Source organism: Ostrea edulis, chromosome 4 (assembly GCF_947568905.1).
Source record: "Ostrea edulis chromosome 4, xbOstEdul1.1, whole genome shotgun sequence".
Taxonomy (NCBI): Eukaryota; Metazoa; Mollusca; class Bivalvia; order Ostreida; family Ostreidae; genus Ostrea; species Ostrea edulis.
This window is the reverse complement of record NC_079167.1, coordinates 66,320,327-66,340,668: the sequence shown is the minus strand read 5'-3', so window position 1 is coordinate 66,340,668 and position 20,342 is coordinate 66,320,327. Positions and strand designations below refer to the sequence as shown.

Sequence of the window (20,342 nt, the reverse complement as noted above, 5' to 3'; positions counted from 1 at the left end):
GCATAGTGATAGTCATTTTGTTTGCACGTGCATGCACGCGCGCGCACGTGCATTGCAATTTTGGTACAAAAAATGGAAAATCAGAATATTGAAGGAAGCGATATAAAACCTAAATAGGATGATAGTATATCATTTGTACATATGAAAAATAATAGTTATTTTGCCAGCACGCGCACTCATGCGCGTGCTCGCGCATTACAAAATTTGTACGCTAACTTTGGAATCAGTCTAACTTTTTTGTTGTTCATTGAAATGGCTTGAAATTCATATCATAGGTAGATATTGAGACCCTTAACTGATTTACATGGTCAAAATTACTAATTTGCACGCGCATGCACGTGCGCTTCATTTTGATTGGATAATGCTAAAACGTTTGTAACTATCTTATTTATGAAGCGAATGAGATGATATTCACAGCATATGTAGACAATATGTGTATCTATATGTTGGTGTAACAAAAAATGCCAACGCACACGCGCATGCGCGTGCAACGTTTTTTAAATGTTCAATTTTTAAAGGCCGATAACGTTTTTGTTTTTCATCAAATTCTATTCATATTAGGGGTTTGGATGTATCTTGGTACTCCTTACAAATTGCTGTGGTTAGAATTACTGCTCAGCACGTGCATGCACGTGTGCTGATTTCTGATTGGACGATTTTAAAATCGCTATAACTTCCTTATATTTGGTGGAAACGTTATGAAATTCATACTGTGGGTATATGATACAAATGCCTGTTGAACGACATCAACAAAAATTCGGAATCATACACGCATGCGCGTGTATGCACGTGCAACGCTTTCTTTCATTTCTTGGTACTGAAATGACCATATTGAACGTACTACATGTAATTAAAGGCTAAAATAAAATGATTTTTTCCTATAGATTCACAAGGACATCACTTTTTAATTAGGGGAGGTTTGGGGAACATCTGTAACGGTCCCCGTTACAATTAGAACTAGTTATTATTATTCTTTTTCTCCGGTACTTTTTTGTCCGGTAGTGTTCTCAGAAACTACAAAAGGGATCGATATGAAACTTTCCAGGATGATAGTATAGCGTTTGTAGATGTGCATAGTGATAGTCATTTTGTTTGCACGTGCATGCACGCGCGCGCACGTGCATTGCAATTTTGGTACAAAAAATGGAAAATCAGAATATTGAAGGAAGCGATATAAAACCTAAATAGGATGATAGTATATCATTTGTACATATGAAAAATAATAGTTATTTTGCCAGCACGCGCACGCATGCGCGTGAACGCGCATTACAAAATTTGTACGCTAAATTTGGAATCAGTCTAACTTTTTTGTTGTTCATTGAAATGGCTTGAAATTCATATCATAGGTAGATATTGAGACCCTTAACTGATTTACATGGTCAAAATTACCAATTTGCACGCGCATGCACGTGCGCTTCATTTTGATTGGATAATGCTAAAACGTTTGTAACTATCTTATTTATGAAGCGAATGAGATGATATTCACAGCATACGTAGACAATATGTGTATCTATAGGTTGGTGTAACAAAAAATGCCAACGCACACGCGCATGCGCGTGCAACGTTTTTTAAATGTTCAATTTTTAAAGGCCGATAACGTTTTTGTTTTTCATCAAATTCTATTCATATTAGGGGTTTAGATGTATCTTGGTACTCCTTACAAATTGCTGTGGTTAGAATTACTGCTCAGCACGTGCATGCACGTGTGCTGATTTCTGATTGGACGATTTTAAAATCGCTATAACTTCCTTATATTTGGTGAAAACGTTATGAAATTCATACTGTGGGTATATGATACAAATGCCTGTTGAACGACATCAACAAAAATTCGGAATCATACACGCGTGCGCGTGTATGCACGTGCAACGCTTTCTTTCATTTCTTGGTACTGAAATGACCATATTGAACGTACTACATGTAATTAAAGGCTAAAATAAAATGATTTTTTCCTATAGATTCACAAGGACATCACTTTTTAATTGGGGGAGGTTTGGGGAACATCTGTAACGGTCCCCGTTACAATTAGAACTAGTTCCTGTTGTAATTACCAGTTTTAGTTTCACGAGGGGTAGTAGTAGTAATAATATTGGGGAATGTCGGGTGGATATTTACATTTCATGTTTTTGGCTGCCATCATCTTTTTACGAGTGCAGTATCACTCGTCACTTCCGGTTTGGTGACGAAGATATTTACGACGGTTGTGAGATAGTATTTACTATGTGAATCATTTAGACGTATGAATTAATGTTCTTTAACAATTTGAGTTTGAGAATTCGTTGGTATTTATTACATACTACATGTAACCAGTCATATCTTAAGGAACTATATTTGTTTACGGTATCGTTGATAGTAACTGTATTCATGCGCACACAAGACAGAGTATGTTTAACCCACATGCATGAGATATTGTGATATTTATTTACTTGTTTAGGTTAGCAAATTGAGCTTCTTAATGTATGCTACTCAGTTTTAATTATTGGTACTTATTGATATTCCTTTCGCGCTTGTACGGTAGCCTGTACGGGAAAAAGTAGTTCTGTGTGGGAAATTGTGTGGGAGCCGATGCCACCGTACAAGTCGCTGATTGGTTAGAGGCCTGTACGGCATATTTTGATTGGTTAACTGTAGTCATGTGGTCTAGGACCAAAGGTTATATAAGTAAGCTCGCTACGTTACTACGGCAGATTTCTACAAGTTGAGCGGCGGTAACATTCAAATCTCTTAGAAGAAAATTAAGGTGAGGCTACTCATAATGTAATAATCATAGTAAAAACTTAGTTAGAAATCTCCTACCACACTGGACAACCAAAACTTGTATTTCTGAAAATTCATCACTTGTATAAAGCCTGCCGTAGTATACAGAGTTCACCACATGAAGAGATTTTATTTGTGCCTTGTTTTGTTTATTCATCATAATAAATACAGATTAAGACTGAAAAGTTTCTAGTATTCTTCACCAAAAATGGAAGAGAAGTGTGACCGAGATATTGTTTATTGAAGTTAAATGATCTTTGGAATTATCCTGACATGAGTGGATCTGCTGAGGATTCAGAAATATACAAGTAAACCCCTATCCTTGGGTAGCTTACAGTATTTATTTTCAATGGAATATATAAGTATGACGCAGAAGTGGACGACTCTGTAGTGTCTTTTATTTCGAGTTCAAATGGATAAATCGAATCGACATATAAATGAAAATTATTATTGTTAGTAGATAAAACGTCAATTGATTTGAACAGAGGTATATATTTACTCAAAGACAGGGGTGGGTAAAAATGAACACTGTACTGGAGCATATGATTGAATACTCTATTATAGATTGCATACACTACTTTGTGCTATTTTTGTAACCAGTGGTAAGATGTGATAAACTGGAATTCCGTGTCTGTTTATCTAACAGTTACTCCTACGGATGATAAATTCTTAAAATGTATGCATTCAAGTTTCGTTGATGACTTGAATATATTTTGTGTACCAACAACATCCTACGGTTGTGACACAACGATGAGACACGACTAAATACACATCTCACTCATTTCATTTTAAAGTTGAGTTTTACATTTTATATGAGAGAGTGAGAATATATTCCTACCTTGAAATAAATGAGAGAATGTGTTTATACAATGAAAATGAGAGAGACATTTTCTCCGCAGTTGACATTTTGAATTTCCATTAATCAGGAATTTTCTGATATATTTTTTACAGAAACGGAAAATAATCGCTATTTGCTTCATTCGATGGCTTACATTTTGTGCATGTATACGCACAAGGATCTGATTACCAAACATGTGTATTCTAACCAGCATGCCTTACATGTCAATGCGTAATGCGTAGAAAGAACTCGGAACAAAGTAATGGTGGTAGATTTCATATCACACCATGTATATCCCTTGACATCGTTTGATAAATGTGTATTCTGATAATTAGAGACACCCTGAAGTTTCAATATTTCACAATTACATAACATTCAAGCAGTTACAAAATCGGGATGTTCTTGCAATTAGAGCTATGGCTATGTTAGCCTATTTTAGCGGCCGTCATTTGATCCGGTACATATTCCATCAATGTGACAATCAATCTTAGCTGGGTTTTTTTCTCTTTAAAGACTGCATAAAAATTTGATTACTGATTTACAGAGGATGTCGTTTTTACTTGGGGAACTACAATGATTGATTTAATGTGCTGCAAAAATTATTCAACACAGCAAATGGGAATATTATTCAACGTGTTTTATTAGTTTTGCGGAGTTCCAAACTGCAAAGGGATTAGGAAAAGTCCATGCACCGTGTTATTGTCAATAGCTTTTGATTAGTATGATGCTCGAATAATGATATATGCATCTTTGCAGAAAAAAATTAATAGAAAACACATTTTTGATTAACCTTGTGTATAACAATGTCAGAAAAGAAAACATGTGTATGTGCACAAGACGATGAATAAGTGAAGATAACGAACAGTGATCAATCGCATATATCCTATAAAGAATACAAGATTGAGAGTAGACCAAACTCGGACCTCTGGATACATCAGAGGTAGGATCAGGTGCCTAGGAGAAGTAACCATCCCCTGTTGACCGGTCACACTCGCCGTGAGTCCTACATCTTGTTCAGGTAAACGGAGTCATCCTTAGTCAAAATCAGTATGTAAAGAACGGCCTAACAATTGGTATGAAACACGTCAGACTACATTCAAACGAATGAATGAAAGGTTGCCTTATTATATGATTATGATGACAATAGGCTTTGTGAAATACTGATTTTAAACGAACCTGTTGAAACCCCTATAATATCACCTTGTTTGCCATTAGCCTGTCTCAACTTAAAATTTGATCACACGCAGATCATGCCCTTGGGTATCGAATCAGTTGAGAGACATACACATCATATGCTGGTGATAATGGAATATTACTACATAAATACGGGGGGGGGGGGGGGGGGGGGTTGACGACGGAGAAACTAAAGCCATCCCGTTTGTCATAAAGATGAGTTGTCAGTTTGCTGTCAGGTTTACGTTCAATAAAATATCGAAATACGAAGCAGATGTGGAAGACTGTGATACCATTTACTTCGATTTCACTGGGATATATCGAATCGACATATGAATGAATGTGAGTATTGTTAATAGACAAAACGTTGTCGATGTTGATGTATCTAAATATCCAATTGAAGACCACAGCTAGGTTTTTTTCTCGTGTAGAAGCTTTTGAATAAATTCTGCCTCATAAGAAGAATCCCGCTCGCGCCGGTAAGTGAGAAAGTTTCCCAATTTACTTTCGGAAGGTCGATGGTCTCTTCCCAGGTACATTGTATCTGGGTTCTCTCTTCCACCAATAAAAACTGGGCGCCACCAGATAACTGAAAAATTGTTGGGTGTGGCGGAAAACATCAATCAATCATAAGAATACAAAAAACAATAAGGAGCACATTTCGTGCCCATGAGAATTCCAACAGACTGTTGAAAGACCTGATTGATTTGTTGTATATTGTTTAACGTCCCACTTGAAATTTTTTCACTCATATGAAGACGTCACCATTGTCGGTGAAGGGCTTCAAATTTAGGCCTATGCTCGGTGCTCATTTCCTTTGAGCAGGGAGGGTTCTTTATCATGCTACTCCTGTTGTGACACGGGGCCTCGGTTTTTCGTTCTCATCCGAAGGACCGCCCCATTCAGTACCCTCTTATGACAAGCAAATAGGTACTGAGGACCTATTCTGACCCGGATCCCAATGGGAACACCTGATTACCAGACTGTGTAGATATTGTCAATGATGACCTCGGGATCTTTTTAAAATCAACACAGGGTACTTGTGTGTTGAATCAGAGTGGTGTATAACAAAGTAATAGTTTGGATAACTGATCACAGGATATGAATATTTCCGAGTTTCATGAAGCAGCTGTTTATAATGTCAAAAGCCCAGTCTTTAAAATATCGTGATGAATGGTGGTGTAAGGTGTTGAAAAGTCGTACATATAAAATTTAAGGATGAATTCTTATCGTCTTTCAGACAAATCAGATGATATGCACCATATGTGCGCGTGTTTTTTCCACCTGTAAACCTCGTGAATTAAAGAGTCACATTGCTTATATTTACATACAATTGTAACATTTAACGCAGAAATAGGGTTGATAAACTTGAATTAGAGGGGACTATATTTTTAGTGAATCAACGGAGTAGTAAAATATCACTTATTCCTTCATTTGAAAATGTCGAGAAAGTATTAACTTTTGTTTCCAGTAAAACAAAATCAAAGCAATAAATGATTTTCAAAAACTATAGGAATAAGTCGTTACTGACAAAAGTCAATTTCAAATATCATACTCCTCATATTTTCCTACTTGAAAAATAAATGAGAAAATCATTTTCTCTTTCTTTGTTTTATTGTGTATTATATTACACCCAGAGTCATGATATAAAAAGTAGTAGTATAGCAGAAATAACGATCAATGTACAAAAACCTCAAATTAACAGAGGGAGTTCGGTCTACCTTATCTTACTGAGTTTGCTAATGTTTATTAGTTTTGCTCTGCAAACAGACAGAAATATGTCCATACAAAGTCATTATGCTGCAGATTAAGAAAATATGTGAAATGAACGAAAAGTACATCTGAACTAATGGAAATCCAATATTCCTTGGTATAAAAAGTATGTGAAATGACTTTTATTTTAATAACTAAAAAAACAACAACAAAAAACAAAAACAAACAAAGAAAACAGAGAGAGAAAAAAACTAAAGAAAAAAAAAATAACAAAAACAAATAATCCACCCCCCCCCCCCCCAAAAAAAAACACCACCCCGCGATAAAACCATTTTTTCTGCATCTTAAGAGAATGCATGTACATGCATTCTACAGTTGTTGCATACAAAATGAGTCCAGTGGGAATATGAAAGGAATCCATCCTTATAAGTAGTTTAGTCTTAAGCTTATATGTAGATTAGTCTTAAGCTTATATAAAAATTTAAACGTTCCCAGATTTTTATTCAAATTTTTATGACGTAATATTGCTAGTACAAAATGCAAAACAATAAATATATCGCCGTGATCTGAATATTCAAAATCGTTACCTTATTATCTTTAAAGAATACTGGATTCAACCCTTGTGTCATAAGCAGCCCGTCCTGTGGCGATCCGGGTTAGAATATGTCCTCAGTACCCTTTGTTTGTCGTAAAAGGCGACTAAATGGGGTGGACCTTCGGATGAGACCGAAAAAACCAAGGCCCCATGTCACATTAGGTGTGTCACGATAGTTTCTTTGTTTCTGCGAGTCATATGGCTCATTGGATTCACATACACACAAATATATATATACAGGCAGTACAGTAGATATAAAGATATAAGACATACAGGAACAGTATATGGAGAGTGTATTAACTTACATAACGTTAGATAATAGATCTAAGGCCAGTCGGTGAGTCATTCCGTAACAAAAGTGCAAAACAGACGTATATTCTTAAATTCTATGCTACTTGTTATATAGTTTAGTACATATTTGATAACCTATAGGTTATAAAGAATTTCAATAACGGGTCTAAATTTGTGATAATACATCCACAACTGTTGACGTCTAAATATGAATGAAAAATTTGTTTATAATGCAAAAAAAAAATTCTGGTAAATATGAGTTCTAGCAGTATTACAACATTTACAAACTTTTATAACATTTTGGAGTATTCTCTAATTTCCGGGGGCTTGGAGAAGCAACAGTCACTAACTGCGACCGGTGTTTAAAACATTATACCTGTAAATGGCGTAATTCTTCTTACTGCAAGACTAGGGTGTGTGTGTGTGTGTGTGTGTGTGTGTGTGTGTGTGCCCTACAAGTATATATACGACAGCTCTACAGGCCTAATCCCACGTGGAGCTATCCTAGAAATACATATACGACAGTTCGCAGAAATGATTAAGCCTCGACTTTACAATTTCCTGTGCATCAAATAACCCACTCATGGCTTCTTTCAAAAGGATAGAAATTTATCACAAATCCACATTTTATAAATTGTTTTGTCTTTTGTTTGGCAGAAGACAGACCTTCAGAGTTGGCAAAGTAACGCACTTTGTCAGAATTAACACACGATTTATTGTCCCCATAAGGCAAGGAAGTAAAACGAGACCCTCATAATAACTGCGTTTAAAAAACAATTGCCAAGTGAACCAAATTAACTGACACTGAGAGAAAGTCCAAGAAAAGTCATATATTACAGTTTATCTTAATATCCTTCTCCAGATAGCCGTCAAATGGTGTGAACACTCCTGCCGTGGGATCGTACTTGCCTCTAATCTTATTTCAAAAACGGACCTTCAATCCTTATTTTCTACTATAGTAATACAGCATGATTAGAAGATGCCTATTCCCAGACTAGAAGTAAAGTACGATAAACACTGCGCCAAATTACCAATTAATTTGTCACTACATACATTCATTAAAATGAGGCTGAGTATTTCCAATTTTATTAGAAAGTATAGTTTGTCATACTTAATTCAGATGAATGATATATCTTTCAGACTTTCAAACAAAGTGAAAAAAGAAGAGAGATTTTTGTCTAAATCAAAAATCTCACCACAAAACATTACGATCAACGCTGTCGATTGAGCAGTGATTTTAAAAACCCCGTTTTGGAAGGAAACTTTCTAGAACAGTGACAGGAGAAAGAATATACACGTGGAGAAAATTAGAATGATGAATGTAATTAGGTATCACAGAACATGTCTACGGGGAGGCATTGTCATAAAAAAGAACTACGGTAATCAAAATGATGTCGACTCCATCCTCAATAAAGTTAGATATAATAGGAGAGATGTTGGCACGAATGAAATTGCACTCGCAATTCTTCCCTCAATAATGTGAACATTCATTTGCAGGAAAACTGGCAGGTACTTCCAAAGTTTATTGTAACAGATATTGAAATTGCTTTTTTTCAATCGTTCTTCCTTCGATACATGTATGTCATTAATGAGCTCAACCACAATATCTTAATACAAGAGCCCATGGAAAATCGACATTAGATTAATTTTCTATCTGAATAACAAAATTGATTAAAATGAGGAGAAACATGTTATTCTAAAGTAATAAATGACATTAAAGACATTCTTTATATAATAGAAGTTGATTTTCCCTGTATGGCCCCTTTAAAAATTATTCTCTTCTCATTTGGGAGAGTTTGAGGTAACTCAGTGATTTTGTTTGTTTTACTACATAAGTTTTACATGTACACACTGAAAATGTAATATTCTTTAAAATATGCTGAAGCATTGTATATCTAACATTCAAGATTAAAAAAATGACATCGTAATTTATTGCATGCATCATAGTCTCTTGATACGTACATGTATGTACGTGTTTGTTTGAAGGCGATTTAATAATGATGTGCAGGTCAATAGGTTAGTATATAGGTGATATGCATTGTAGATTAGTGTGTATGCATGTCATCAAAATTAGTACTAAAATAGTGCTAAATCGCGACGATTTTTTGTGAACCAACCTCCAAAAAAATATACCGTTCTAGTTTATTACAAGTAATTGGGTTTGGAACAGCAACTTACTCAACCACGGTTCACACCAACAATGTACAGGGTCTATTTGGTGAGCACAACCCTGTGTGAAAATGGGTCATCCAGCTCAGGGGTCATAGAATTGAGACGAGGTTATATTTCATTGTAATCTCTATGGTGAGAAAATTCAGTGCAATATGAGACAGGGAGTCAAGCCAAGTTTTAAGACCTCGGTATTCAGGAGAGGGCCACAACTATGATGAAAATAGATAGACAAAGGTGAACTGAAACAACACAAAGCTTCGGCAAAGCTCGGGAGATACCCGGAGATTAACGATCCAAAGAGGTTTGCAAATGTTCGAAGATTTGACGGGGCGAAATCCACACTGCAGTAGTCGTCCTTCACTCTAGGCTACCCCTGTGAACAGTGGGAAAAGACCTGCTAACATAGAGAGTCTAAGTTGTTCCAAGGCGCTAAAGCTTCACAGCAGTTTCACTAAAACACCTTAAACTATATAGTGTTTTGTAAAGTAAAGGATAACGACATAATTTGAAACATTTTATTTTAAGGTAGAACAACGAACAAACTAATTTTACCGACATTATTCCACACAAATATTACATAACAAGCACTCAGATACCCGTGTTGCAGATGAAACTATCATAAATGGTCGATAGGTGTTTAACCGAAATATTCAAGGATAAAGACAAAGCGCTAATAAATCAATATAATAATGTAATATAAAAGGCCTGCATCTGTAAATACAATTAATTTAACTTATTATCCAGTTATAGAAACTGACACTGAAGCAGTTATCGTATATCTTAACTTAATGTAAAACACTCTTTTAACGAGAGGCTCACAGGCCTTAACGGACATCCGACTATCACAAAACGTAGAGCATAAATTAGCACTTGTGTAAATAGTGCAACTCTGAGAACTGGATTTCTTAATTGACTTTATATGTCAGAAATGTATTTTTCTCACAGGGATTAATGTTATTCTCTATCATAGACATTTCTTATAATTCTTAAATATTCTGGATTTTTTTTTTTGATGATTCACTGTGTAAGTTAATTATATTCCATTTGATACTGGGTTTTGCAGAACATAACTATTAATACTTGGGGGGGGGATTAATGTTTTGTGGATCGGATATCTTAAAAAGGTTTCCACCCGTCGGTTGATTGACCTACTATTGTCCAATCATGATCTTGATAACTCTTTGCTTGAAAGACATCAAACTTGGTATATTGTAAAATTGTATAATTTGTGGTCATAAAGTCAATCCAATTATCGATATTTTGAGAACCCTTTACTTGACAGGTATCAAACTTTGTACACCTGTACATCCTAAGGAGTATATGACCCCTGATTTTGATGTCACAAGGTCAAGGTCAATCCACTTTGGACCTATGAAGATATTGTCCGATCAATATCTTGAGCTATGAAGATATTGTCCGATCAATATCTTGAGATCAGACATCAAAGTATTTACACACTGGTCCCCTTTAAAATGCAGTTGAGCCCTATTGGTTTCGATGTCAAAAGGTCAATCTACTCTGGACACAAGAAGATAGTGTGTGCTCCATATTTTGAGAACTTTTTCCTTGACATACATCAAACTTATTACACTAGCACATCTTAAAGAGTAGATAACTCCTGTGTATCTTAAAATCTAAAGTCAAACTACTTTGGACACAGGAAAGTATATTTCGCTCAATATCTTTAGAAACCTTTGGGTGACAGATATCAAGCTCTGTATGCATCCTAAAGGGTAGATAACCCATATTGATTTTAAGTTCAGAAGGTCAAGGATAAAACTACTATAATGGCGACAAAAAAATATTTTCCGCTCAACATCTTGTGAATCCTTAACATGAACTTTGGTACACTGGGATCCTCCAAAGAGTAGACGACCTGCATTGATCAAAAATGTATTATGCTATTATGATTTCATTTCATTTTGAATTTCAGAAGGTCATAAATCCATTCACTCTGGATATAAACAATATCAACCCTAGTAGTGTGGTTGCCCCTGACTAGTAGATAGCCTAATAGTATATTTTTTTTACTATCACAGATATTCTTAATTTAAAGTTGATCTTTTTCACTGATGTCACACGGGGACGTATATGTTTCTAAAACATGTTTTGTAATATTTCATACCGGACATTGTAGATATAAGAGTCTTTGGATTATCATTATTGAAGGAATGCCTTTTTTGATCATCAAAGACCTCACAGATTTGGTATGATTTACCAGAAAGGAAAAATCAATATAATATTGTTTCATCAACAAAATGTAGCGGGGAAATTATGCCTGAAGGTCAAAAGCACCTTTACAGTAACCGAAACTTGTAGGAATTTAAGAAATTTTCCAAACATGAGAAGTGCGTTAGCTGTTAAGAACGAACTTACATTCCTCTCCCTGACAATTACACGTAACACCGTTGTGCCGTACGAGGTTTAGATCAAATCGAAGACGGCGAGCTTCCATGGTTGAACGCTAGTAATCGTTTTCTATCGAAAATGTTGTGTATAAAACAAAGTGACTGGTAATGCTATAAATGGAAATTATTGTAGTATGTTTTTACTTCCAAGATTTTGAAATTGGGATCTTCAGAATTTAAAATAAATGATGTTGTATGGGCAAGTTCTTTTGCTAGTGCACTTCACTCATGTTAGAAATGTGTAATTTACATTGTTGCTTTGACGAAATTTTCCTGTTTATGAAATATATGGGTGCAAAAGGACTGGATGCCTTTAAAAACGTACTAAACCAAGCAAGAAAAAAAAACAACTTTAGAGCAAACGTACTAAACCAAGCAAGAAAAAAAACTCTTTTAGAGCAAACGAAAAGTAGATAGTATGATATAATTCATGGGTTTAAGAAATACATCTATTATCTTTAGATGTTTTCCTGTATTCAAAATATTGTCTCGAATACTTTCTCAAATGGTGCATTTGTAAAAATGATATTAAAGTAGCGAATTAATGTTCGGATTTTTCGTAATATTTTCATCTTAATATTTCTAACCATGCATATTTTTTATACGCCTCGTCAGGTAAGTGTAGTTTTGCATAAAAGTCACAGCGACCTGGTTTTAATGTGCGACACACCTTCTACCCAAGATGCATCATCTGACAAAGTTTGATTATTCTAGGCCTCATAGTATTTAAGTTATGAGCCGGACACGATAACGCATAAATTGTTATCCATAAATACATGTACATTGAATACTTTGAGATGAATTGAATACAATATGTTATTGGGTTATAAAATACATGTAGTTTTGTGCCGGTTACTTTCATGAATAATATTAAATATTGCAAAGCAGTTCATACAAAGCGCAATTTGCACAAAGGTATGATTTAACCCAAAAATATATAGCTGTAAAAATAATTTTTGATCATCCAATTCACTACTTTTTATATTGTTTATCAATTCATACTCACAAACATATATTATTGACTTTAATGACAAAGTGAAGATAAGGAACAGTGATCCAATCTCATGAATCTTATACAGACTATTAAATCGAGATTAGGGTAAACACCAACCCCTGGACACACCAGAGGTGGGATCAAGTGCCTAGGAGGTGTAAGTATCCCCTGTCGACCGGTCACACCTGCCGTGATCCGTATATCTTGATCAGGTAGACAGTGCAACAGTCAAAATAAACCACGTAATCCGTTGATTTTTCAGCCATCATTAGAAAAATTAGATTTAAAAAAAATCTTTATCTCTTATCATTTATGAACCACTTATCGAAACCCCCTGCTTGATCAAAATACATTCTTAAAAATTCTTAATATATCATATATTTGATTTTAATTACTTGGAATACAACAATAACAACAATTTTGATCGATGAAGTACAAGTTGCACATAGTCAACAAATAATGTAGTATTTAATAGAGTCATTAATGTAGGCTTAATGAAGACTTATCATCTCTTACCTTCCGCCATCCTATCGCTCTTGTTAACTAATCTCTACTCTCATATATGGATTGAAGAAGAAAAACGAAGAATAACAGCCGGAGCTGGCGTATTGATCCATACGTCTGCTACAGATCTGTTGAAAGTAGCTCCGTCCAATAGCAGAATATATATATATACGCAAGTTGATATGTAAATGACAAGTACGATAGAGAAATATAGTTATTCAATTCCTGATCAATATTAAGATAACATAGAAATGTTTTATGACCGCAAACAATAAAGATATGCTCTTTAAAGACAGATAGAATTACAAAGTATTTTCATAAAAGGATGTGATCATAATTTTTTTAAATTTAAAAGAAAGTTTAAAACAATTTTATTTTACTCTAACGCTACTCTTAAATAGCAGTCGGTCATCTTTTTTGTTATATTTTTGAAGCTTCAAAGATCACACTCGGAAGTCTCTTTTACGACTTTCAAAATACATAAACTTTACAAGAAAATGTTCTGAACATTTTAGACACAAACGATTATGTTAATAATTTCGGAACTTCTTTTTTGGGGGGTGGGGGTCAAAAAGTTTGCTCACAATGCTGTATTCTACACACAGCAAATATCGGCGCACAGACTAATGAGAAATAATTGATTTTTTTCTATCATGATTTCAGTTCTCACATATTATATAGCCACAGCATGTACTAATGAACAGGTTTCATAATATGCTGATATTGTAGGTATGAACACACAATGCCAGTCTTTGGAATACGGATAAATATGAGTAGTAGACTAGTACTATTGTTGGCACGTGTTCTCGAGAAGCAGAGAATCATGCTTGAGACACGAAAGATGTCAACTGTTGGCAGATGAAGAGAGATGATTGATGTTATAAGTGCTTCTGTTATTGATTGATTGAAAGTGTCTTTTTACACCATGCAAAGCTAAATAAGTGGGAGAAATCGGATCACAAACGATTAGTATTTTCTGAGAAGATAAAGATTTCTTTGTAAAGGTTTAAAAGTCTCTACCATTGACGGATTTATTTGGGATTTCAGACAGAAAAAATAAACTATATGTGTATTGACCAATAAGCACAAAGGTTACCCAGGGTATTTCTAACATCTAATGCAAAGGAATAAATACAAGTGCACCAACAGTATACATAAATATTCCATATGAAAACGGCACTGTGAGCTCTGTCTGCGAAACTATGCTAGTGACATACATGTAGTAGTATATTGGTATACATTTCCATTCTCCTTTCGAAGTCTTAAGTCAAATTCTGTTTTATAAACACAACATGCTTTTTTACGTGAAACAATAACTGCAATCAGTCGAAAGCATTAAGAACAAGAGGTACTGTGAGCAATGCTCACTAAGAATACCCCCCCCCCCCCCCCCCGCTTACCCCAATCTCCCAAAGGGTGTTGTGAATAGGCATAAATTACCTCTTACCTGAGTGTAAAAATATGGTATGCCTTTGTAGAAGAAAATGGAAGATATAGTCCGAATACAAATCCATAGTGTAAACCTATAATTTTGACCTTGAAATCAAAGGTCAAGATCATAAAGAGGTCATGAATGTACATGACACATAGTCTATGGTGATACACCCATGTCTTATGGTACGACTATGTCAAAACCCTATAATCAATTTTGACCTTGAGGTCAAAGTTCAAGGTCATATAGAGGTCATGAAGGTACCCGATACATCGTCTCATGGTGATACACTCATGTGTCAAATATGGTATGCCTATGTCAAAGAACAAAGAAGTCATGGCCCTGACACAAATCCATTGTAAAAACCTTTAATTTTGACCTTGAGGTGAAGGTCATGAAGGTACCCGACACATCGTCTCATGGTGATACACTCATGTGTCAAATATGGTATGCCTATGTCAAAGAACAAAGAAGTTATGGCCCGGACACGAATCCATTGTTAAAAAACCTTTAATTTTGACCTTGAGGTCAAGGTCATATGGAGGTCATGAAGGAACTTGACACATCGTCTCATGGTGATCCATCCGTGTGCCAAATATGGTATGCAAATGTCAAAGATTGATTGAGGTTTTACGCCGTTTTGGCAATATTTCAGCCATTCCACGGCGGTTAACTAATTGAATGATGTTTGGTTGTGAGTGTTTGAGTTTCCCTGACGGCCCCCAGTGAGCCTACTCTTTTTCGAACATAAGGGAAACGATCTTTTGCGTGCCAAGGGGGTTGTGATCCTTGACACGGGACACCCTTTGACGTCCCATCCGACGGACATAAAAGTTAAAAATATATAAAGAGGTTAAAAAACTAAAAACAATTCGTGTATATAAACAGTTGTATTATATAAGTTTTCAAATTTTTCTGTAAAAGTCACATTCTCGTAAATATTGTATAATATAATGATTGTCAATATTTGTAAATAGTTCTTTCATTGATTGTACACTATTTAAGACTGATTCTATGTAACTATCAAAATTCAGTGGCCACGGTATGTCACAGATTTTTATGAAACTTTGTGTGTAACAATATTATGATAGATATAAAACAAAAAGGACATGCAAAGGTTTGACTTAGCAACGGTTGCCATGGAAACCGATCCTCTCACAACAGCTGGACAAGATATGCACATGTATGTTATATTTTGAATAATCAAAAATTAAACGCTATTGTTTATAAAAACAACAATTGTAAAAATTATTTTGAGCTAGGTTCTAGCTTTTAGAAATTTTTTGTATTTATTTAATCCTTGGAAACAATAGAAATAATTATTTTTATGATGTATAAGGGTTTGATATATGTAATTTTTAGAGAGGGATAAAATATATTTGCCCAGTCATTTGGTGTAAACTCACATGCTAGTAAAATGTATTGAATCTTACTTTAAAAAAGTACAGAAACACATTTGTGGAGAAACCAAAGGTAAACACATAAACCAGTAGTTTCCTCTGGTGCACAAACCAAAATACACCAGAAAGAGTTATTGCCCTTTGTAACACTCTCTTGTATTGGAGATATGAACAGCCTTCATTTGTTTTCAGTATGGCAGGAGGTGGAAATTGAGTTTTTATTCAATTTGTTCTTCAGATGTTTATCAATATCAGATGCTCTTTGTTCACTTAATTCACTACCACGATCTTTATCTTCAATTGTGCTAAAGGATTCCGGTTTATTTCATGGAATACAAATCCGTTTGATCTTTGCCATAGTCACCGGGCTCTAGCATCCAATCGTCTACGTATTCGTAGAAAAAGTAAATGTTGTGGAATTTAACGCTTTATTGCATCACATCCGACTAAAAAAATGACCAGGGAAACAGAAGGCTTACAGACATATTCATAGAAAATATGAAAAAGCCCTGCCTGTTGCCGTGTTGGAACTTGTATTGACGTAAGTATTCTATTTGATTTAGAATTCAAATTCTAAAGTAAAAGCTGAATAAAATGTATCAGAAAATTTGGCTTTTAGTAAACATATGAGAACCCCAATTTATTTTATACTGCCAGCCAGGCTAGTCAGCTATAGTGGTATACATGTAGACTGAACATTGTAAGTAGTCCTGCCATTTACTGCATGGGTGTACAATATAGAATACTAGTTAAGTATGTCCCCAACCTAACATTCACTCAGGGAGTTTCCTATCACATTTACACAGAGTTCAGGATCTGTAAAAATTGGGGAATACTTATAAAATCATGTTTCATGTGGAAATTTTCAAAAGGACTAGGCTTAATTTATGTAATACTAAGTGATGACCCCCCCCCTCTCCCTCTCTCTCTCTCTCTCTCTCTCTCTCTCTCTCTCTCTCTCTCTCTGACTGTCAAGTTTACAATAAAAACAAACATGTGAATGCCTGTGTGCATTCTAGATAAAGATTGTTAAAATCATATATATTGGTGAGCCAGGCTACTTTCAAGTTTGTTTACCTGTGGTAACCCCCACTAATATGTGATAGTTCTAATCTACAGAAGAAATCACACAAATACTATTATGATTTAAAGTTTTCTCATATCTGTAATTATGAACTTTAGGACACTTGATTTGGAAAAATTAATTTATGAAAAATTGATGATTTTGAATTGGGTCCTGTAACTGGGCCCTCAAATTTTAATACATGTAGGTCCTGTCAACTGAAGTAAATCAAAAAATATTAAATGTAAATTGTAAATATTCAAATACTTTTGAATTCTTACTTTTTCATCCAATAATCACATATTTTGGCCAAAGTACATGACCACTATTTTATGTAATTAATGTGTGCTTTTCTGTGTTTCAGCTGTATGAGCATCATACTGTGCAAATCACCTAAAGATGGAGTTGACCAAGTTGCTGACTTTGAGGAGGTAAATATTAAGCATTAATACATACACATTGAATACATAATTTGAAATTCAAATTTGAATCCCAGTATTATAAATCCTAAAACAAATTAATAGATGTGGGGAATGTGGTACATTGGGTTTAGTTTCTTGGTTATGGAGCCTGCATGGAAACTGAATTCTCTAGAATAATCACAGGAGACCATCCATTTTTTATGCGACATGATGACTTGAAACGTTTTCATCACAACTTCCTAAAAAATGTTTATTACTTCACTTAATTAGCATACTCAAAAAGACTAGTTGTTTTGTTGTCAATGACGCACATATATATGTACACATGTGTATGAGCTCAGTATCAATTGTAAAAATGATTAATTCTAATTAGGTCAATGTTGAGAATCACTCAAGTGACCTACATGTTGCTATTTGTGTGCGTCAGTCATCATAAGACGTTAATTGAACATTAATATTTTTTCTTGATAACCACCCTTCCAATTCTTTTCAAATTTCTTTTAAGCATCTTTGGGACAAGGGGAATTAACATAGATTGTAAATCTAAGGACTCTGGATTGACGGTACTTTTAAAAATGCTCTATACCAAAATTGAGAATTTTGTTTTAGAACCAGGGTTTGATTTCTTCAATTTTATGGAGAAAACTTTTTCAGATATACACTTCGTTAAATTGTAGAGTTGGGGAAGGGGGGGGGGGTATAAGTGTATTTGACATTTATTTGTGTCCAAATTATGTACTTAATACTGAGGATCTCAGTAGTAGTCTGTTTTTAAAACAACAGACACCTAGAATTAAGAGCACAATGAAAGCATACATGTGATAAGGAGGGGGGGGGGTGACTTCATAACAATGCCTGAAAATTCTTAACAATTAAATTTTAACAAAAATTTTACACTAGAGATGCCAATTCAAGATAATTAACATGCTTTGTTTATTGGCATCTGGTGTACATTTAGCAACAAGTAGTGTTGTTCATTGTGAAACGATAAATTGATAATGTACATGTATGCGTTGGTTGTACATGTGTTTTAGGCATATCTTATTGCATGTTTTGTTGTGTTTGGTTGTTGAAAATATTGATAGAAATTAATAATGAAGAATTGCTGATATACTAAGGACATCATGATTCTGATCTAAAGAAATTGAGGACTAGTTAATATTTACATACTTTGTTACATCATGACCATACATTGCTTGCAAGAAAAACACAATCAGTGACTAAGACATTTTGTTCAGTTATACTGTTTTCAAGCCATTACACTTAATTCTTAGAAAAATTCCTTAACTGGCAATTGATTGCAATCAGAAATTGCAAATTTTCTATTTATTCCTTACTTGACACCATCGAATGACAGTAATATGATGCGCGCTCCCTGTAATCAGGGGGAAATAACTCGTATAGCATTGTGAAAAATGTAGCTCATTGATTATATTCATATACGTTTGAAATATTTTATGGTTATACAAGATTTTTTACAGTAACTATTGAAAAAGACTCGAACACAATTTATGTTCATGTTATGCATAAATCTTATTAAATCATTGACTCCGCAAAATATTATGACATCACAGGAGGGTGGAAATACCTTAAATGAAGCTGAATGCTTATGAAGGAAAAACAGAAAGGGGTACCAAAATTGCGAATTTCGAAAACACAGGGTTGTGAATGTGGGTCCAAAAGAGTCATATAGTGTATAACATGGATTTTGTAGCCCTTAGAGCTATAGTGATACTTTGAATTTTTTTAAATTTGATTAATACTCAGGTAACCAATAAGGTTTGTGGACATCTTGTTAATTTATGAGTATTAACACTATCAATAGCTCTTCAATACAGCATAAACACATGTATACAAACTGTATCAAAACATAACATCCTTTAGGCCAATTCAACTTAATTAGTAAGATTATCATCCTGGGTCACCAAAAAGTATGGGGCAGACTGTGGGAAGATTTTATTTTTTAATTTTTATTTTCTGAGAAATATATTGATGACAAACAAGTTTTTGTCAACAGAAGTGCATAATTTAATGCCAGATATATAAATCTATGTTATTTCACAGATGATTTTTGAGGGGCGGGTGGGCGGGCATGATAATCTATCAACTAAGTAATTAATTAAGTGGTAAAATTACTATTCTAGCATCATGAATGATCTTGTACATGTAAATTTAGTTTAATCAAATTGAATTAGGTGTGTACTGTATGAAAATGTGAAAAATAAGATGAACTTTTCAATATTTGTTCAACACATTTTTTAGAACTTGAAGAGCAGAAGATGCATTCCATGACTCTTATGTGATATAGAAGACAAAGAAGAGCTCTTGAGAATGGAAAAAAACTGCGAGTTTTACAGTCAATGAACACACCTCACAACACAAGTCCATCCTGATTCAGTAAACTGTTCTTCTAAGGAAACACCATGACTTAGTTAAGATCAAGTTTTGGTGTCAGAAGACTAATGTAACTAAAACATTGCAAAATTAACCTGCAAGTGTCTTATGTGAGCCTACTGAATAAGGATTCATTACTGAACAGTTGAAGGAAAATCACTACTATAATGATTTTAAAAAAAGATGATT

The 20,342-nt window shown here is 34.5% G+C and overlaps 1 protein-coding gene and 1 long non-coding RNA gene across 2 annotated transcripts in view; one reads left to right on the top strand and one right to left on the bottom strand.

The window, feature by feature from the left end:
* The window catches only part of LOC125669111 (uncharacterized), a 44,149-nt gene extending 30,665 nt beyond the window's left edge, over positions 1-13,484 (bottom strand). Inside the window, exon 1 of the mRNA XM_048903558.2 lies at positions 13,455-13,484. Within this exon, the coding sequence (XP_048759515.2) occupies positions 13,455-13,464 (10 nt within the window). The 5' untranslated portion in view covers positions 13,465-13,484. The remainder of the gene's footprint in view (positions 1-13,454) is intronic.
* Positions 13,485-16,359: 2,875 nt separating this feature from the next.
* Positions 16,360-20,318, top strand: LOC130054277 (uncharacterized). The gene is made up of 3 exons (XR_008802574.1): positions 16,360-16,815; positions 17,702-17,768; positions 20,022-20,318. It is a non-coding gene; the product is annotated as an uncharacterized LOC130054277 (long non-coding RNA).
* Positions 20,319-20,342: the final 24 nt, after the last annotated feature.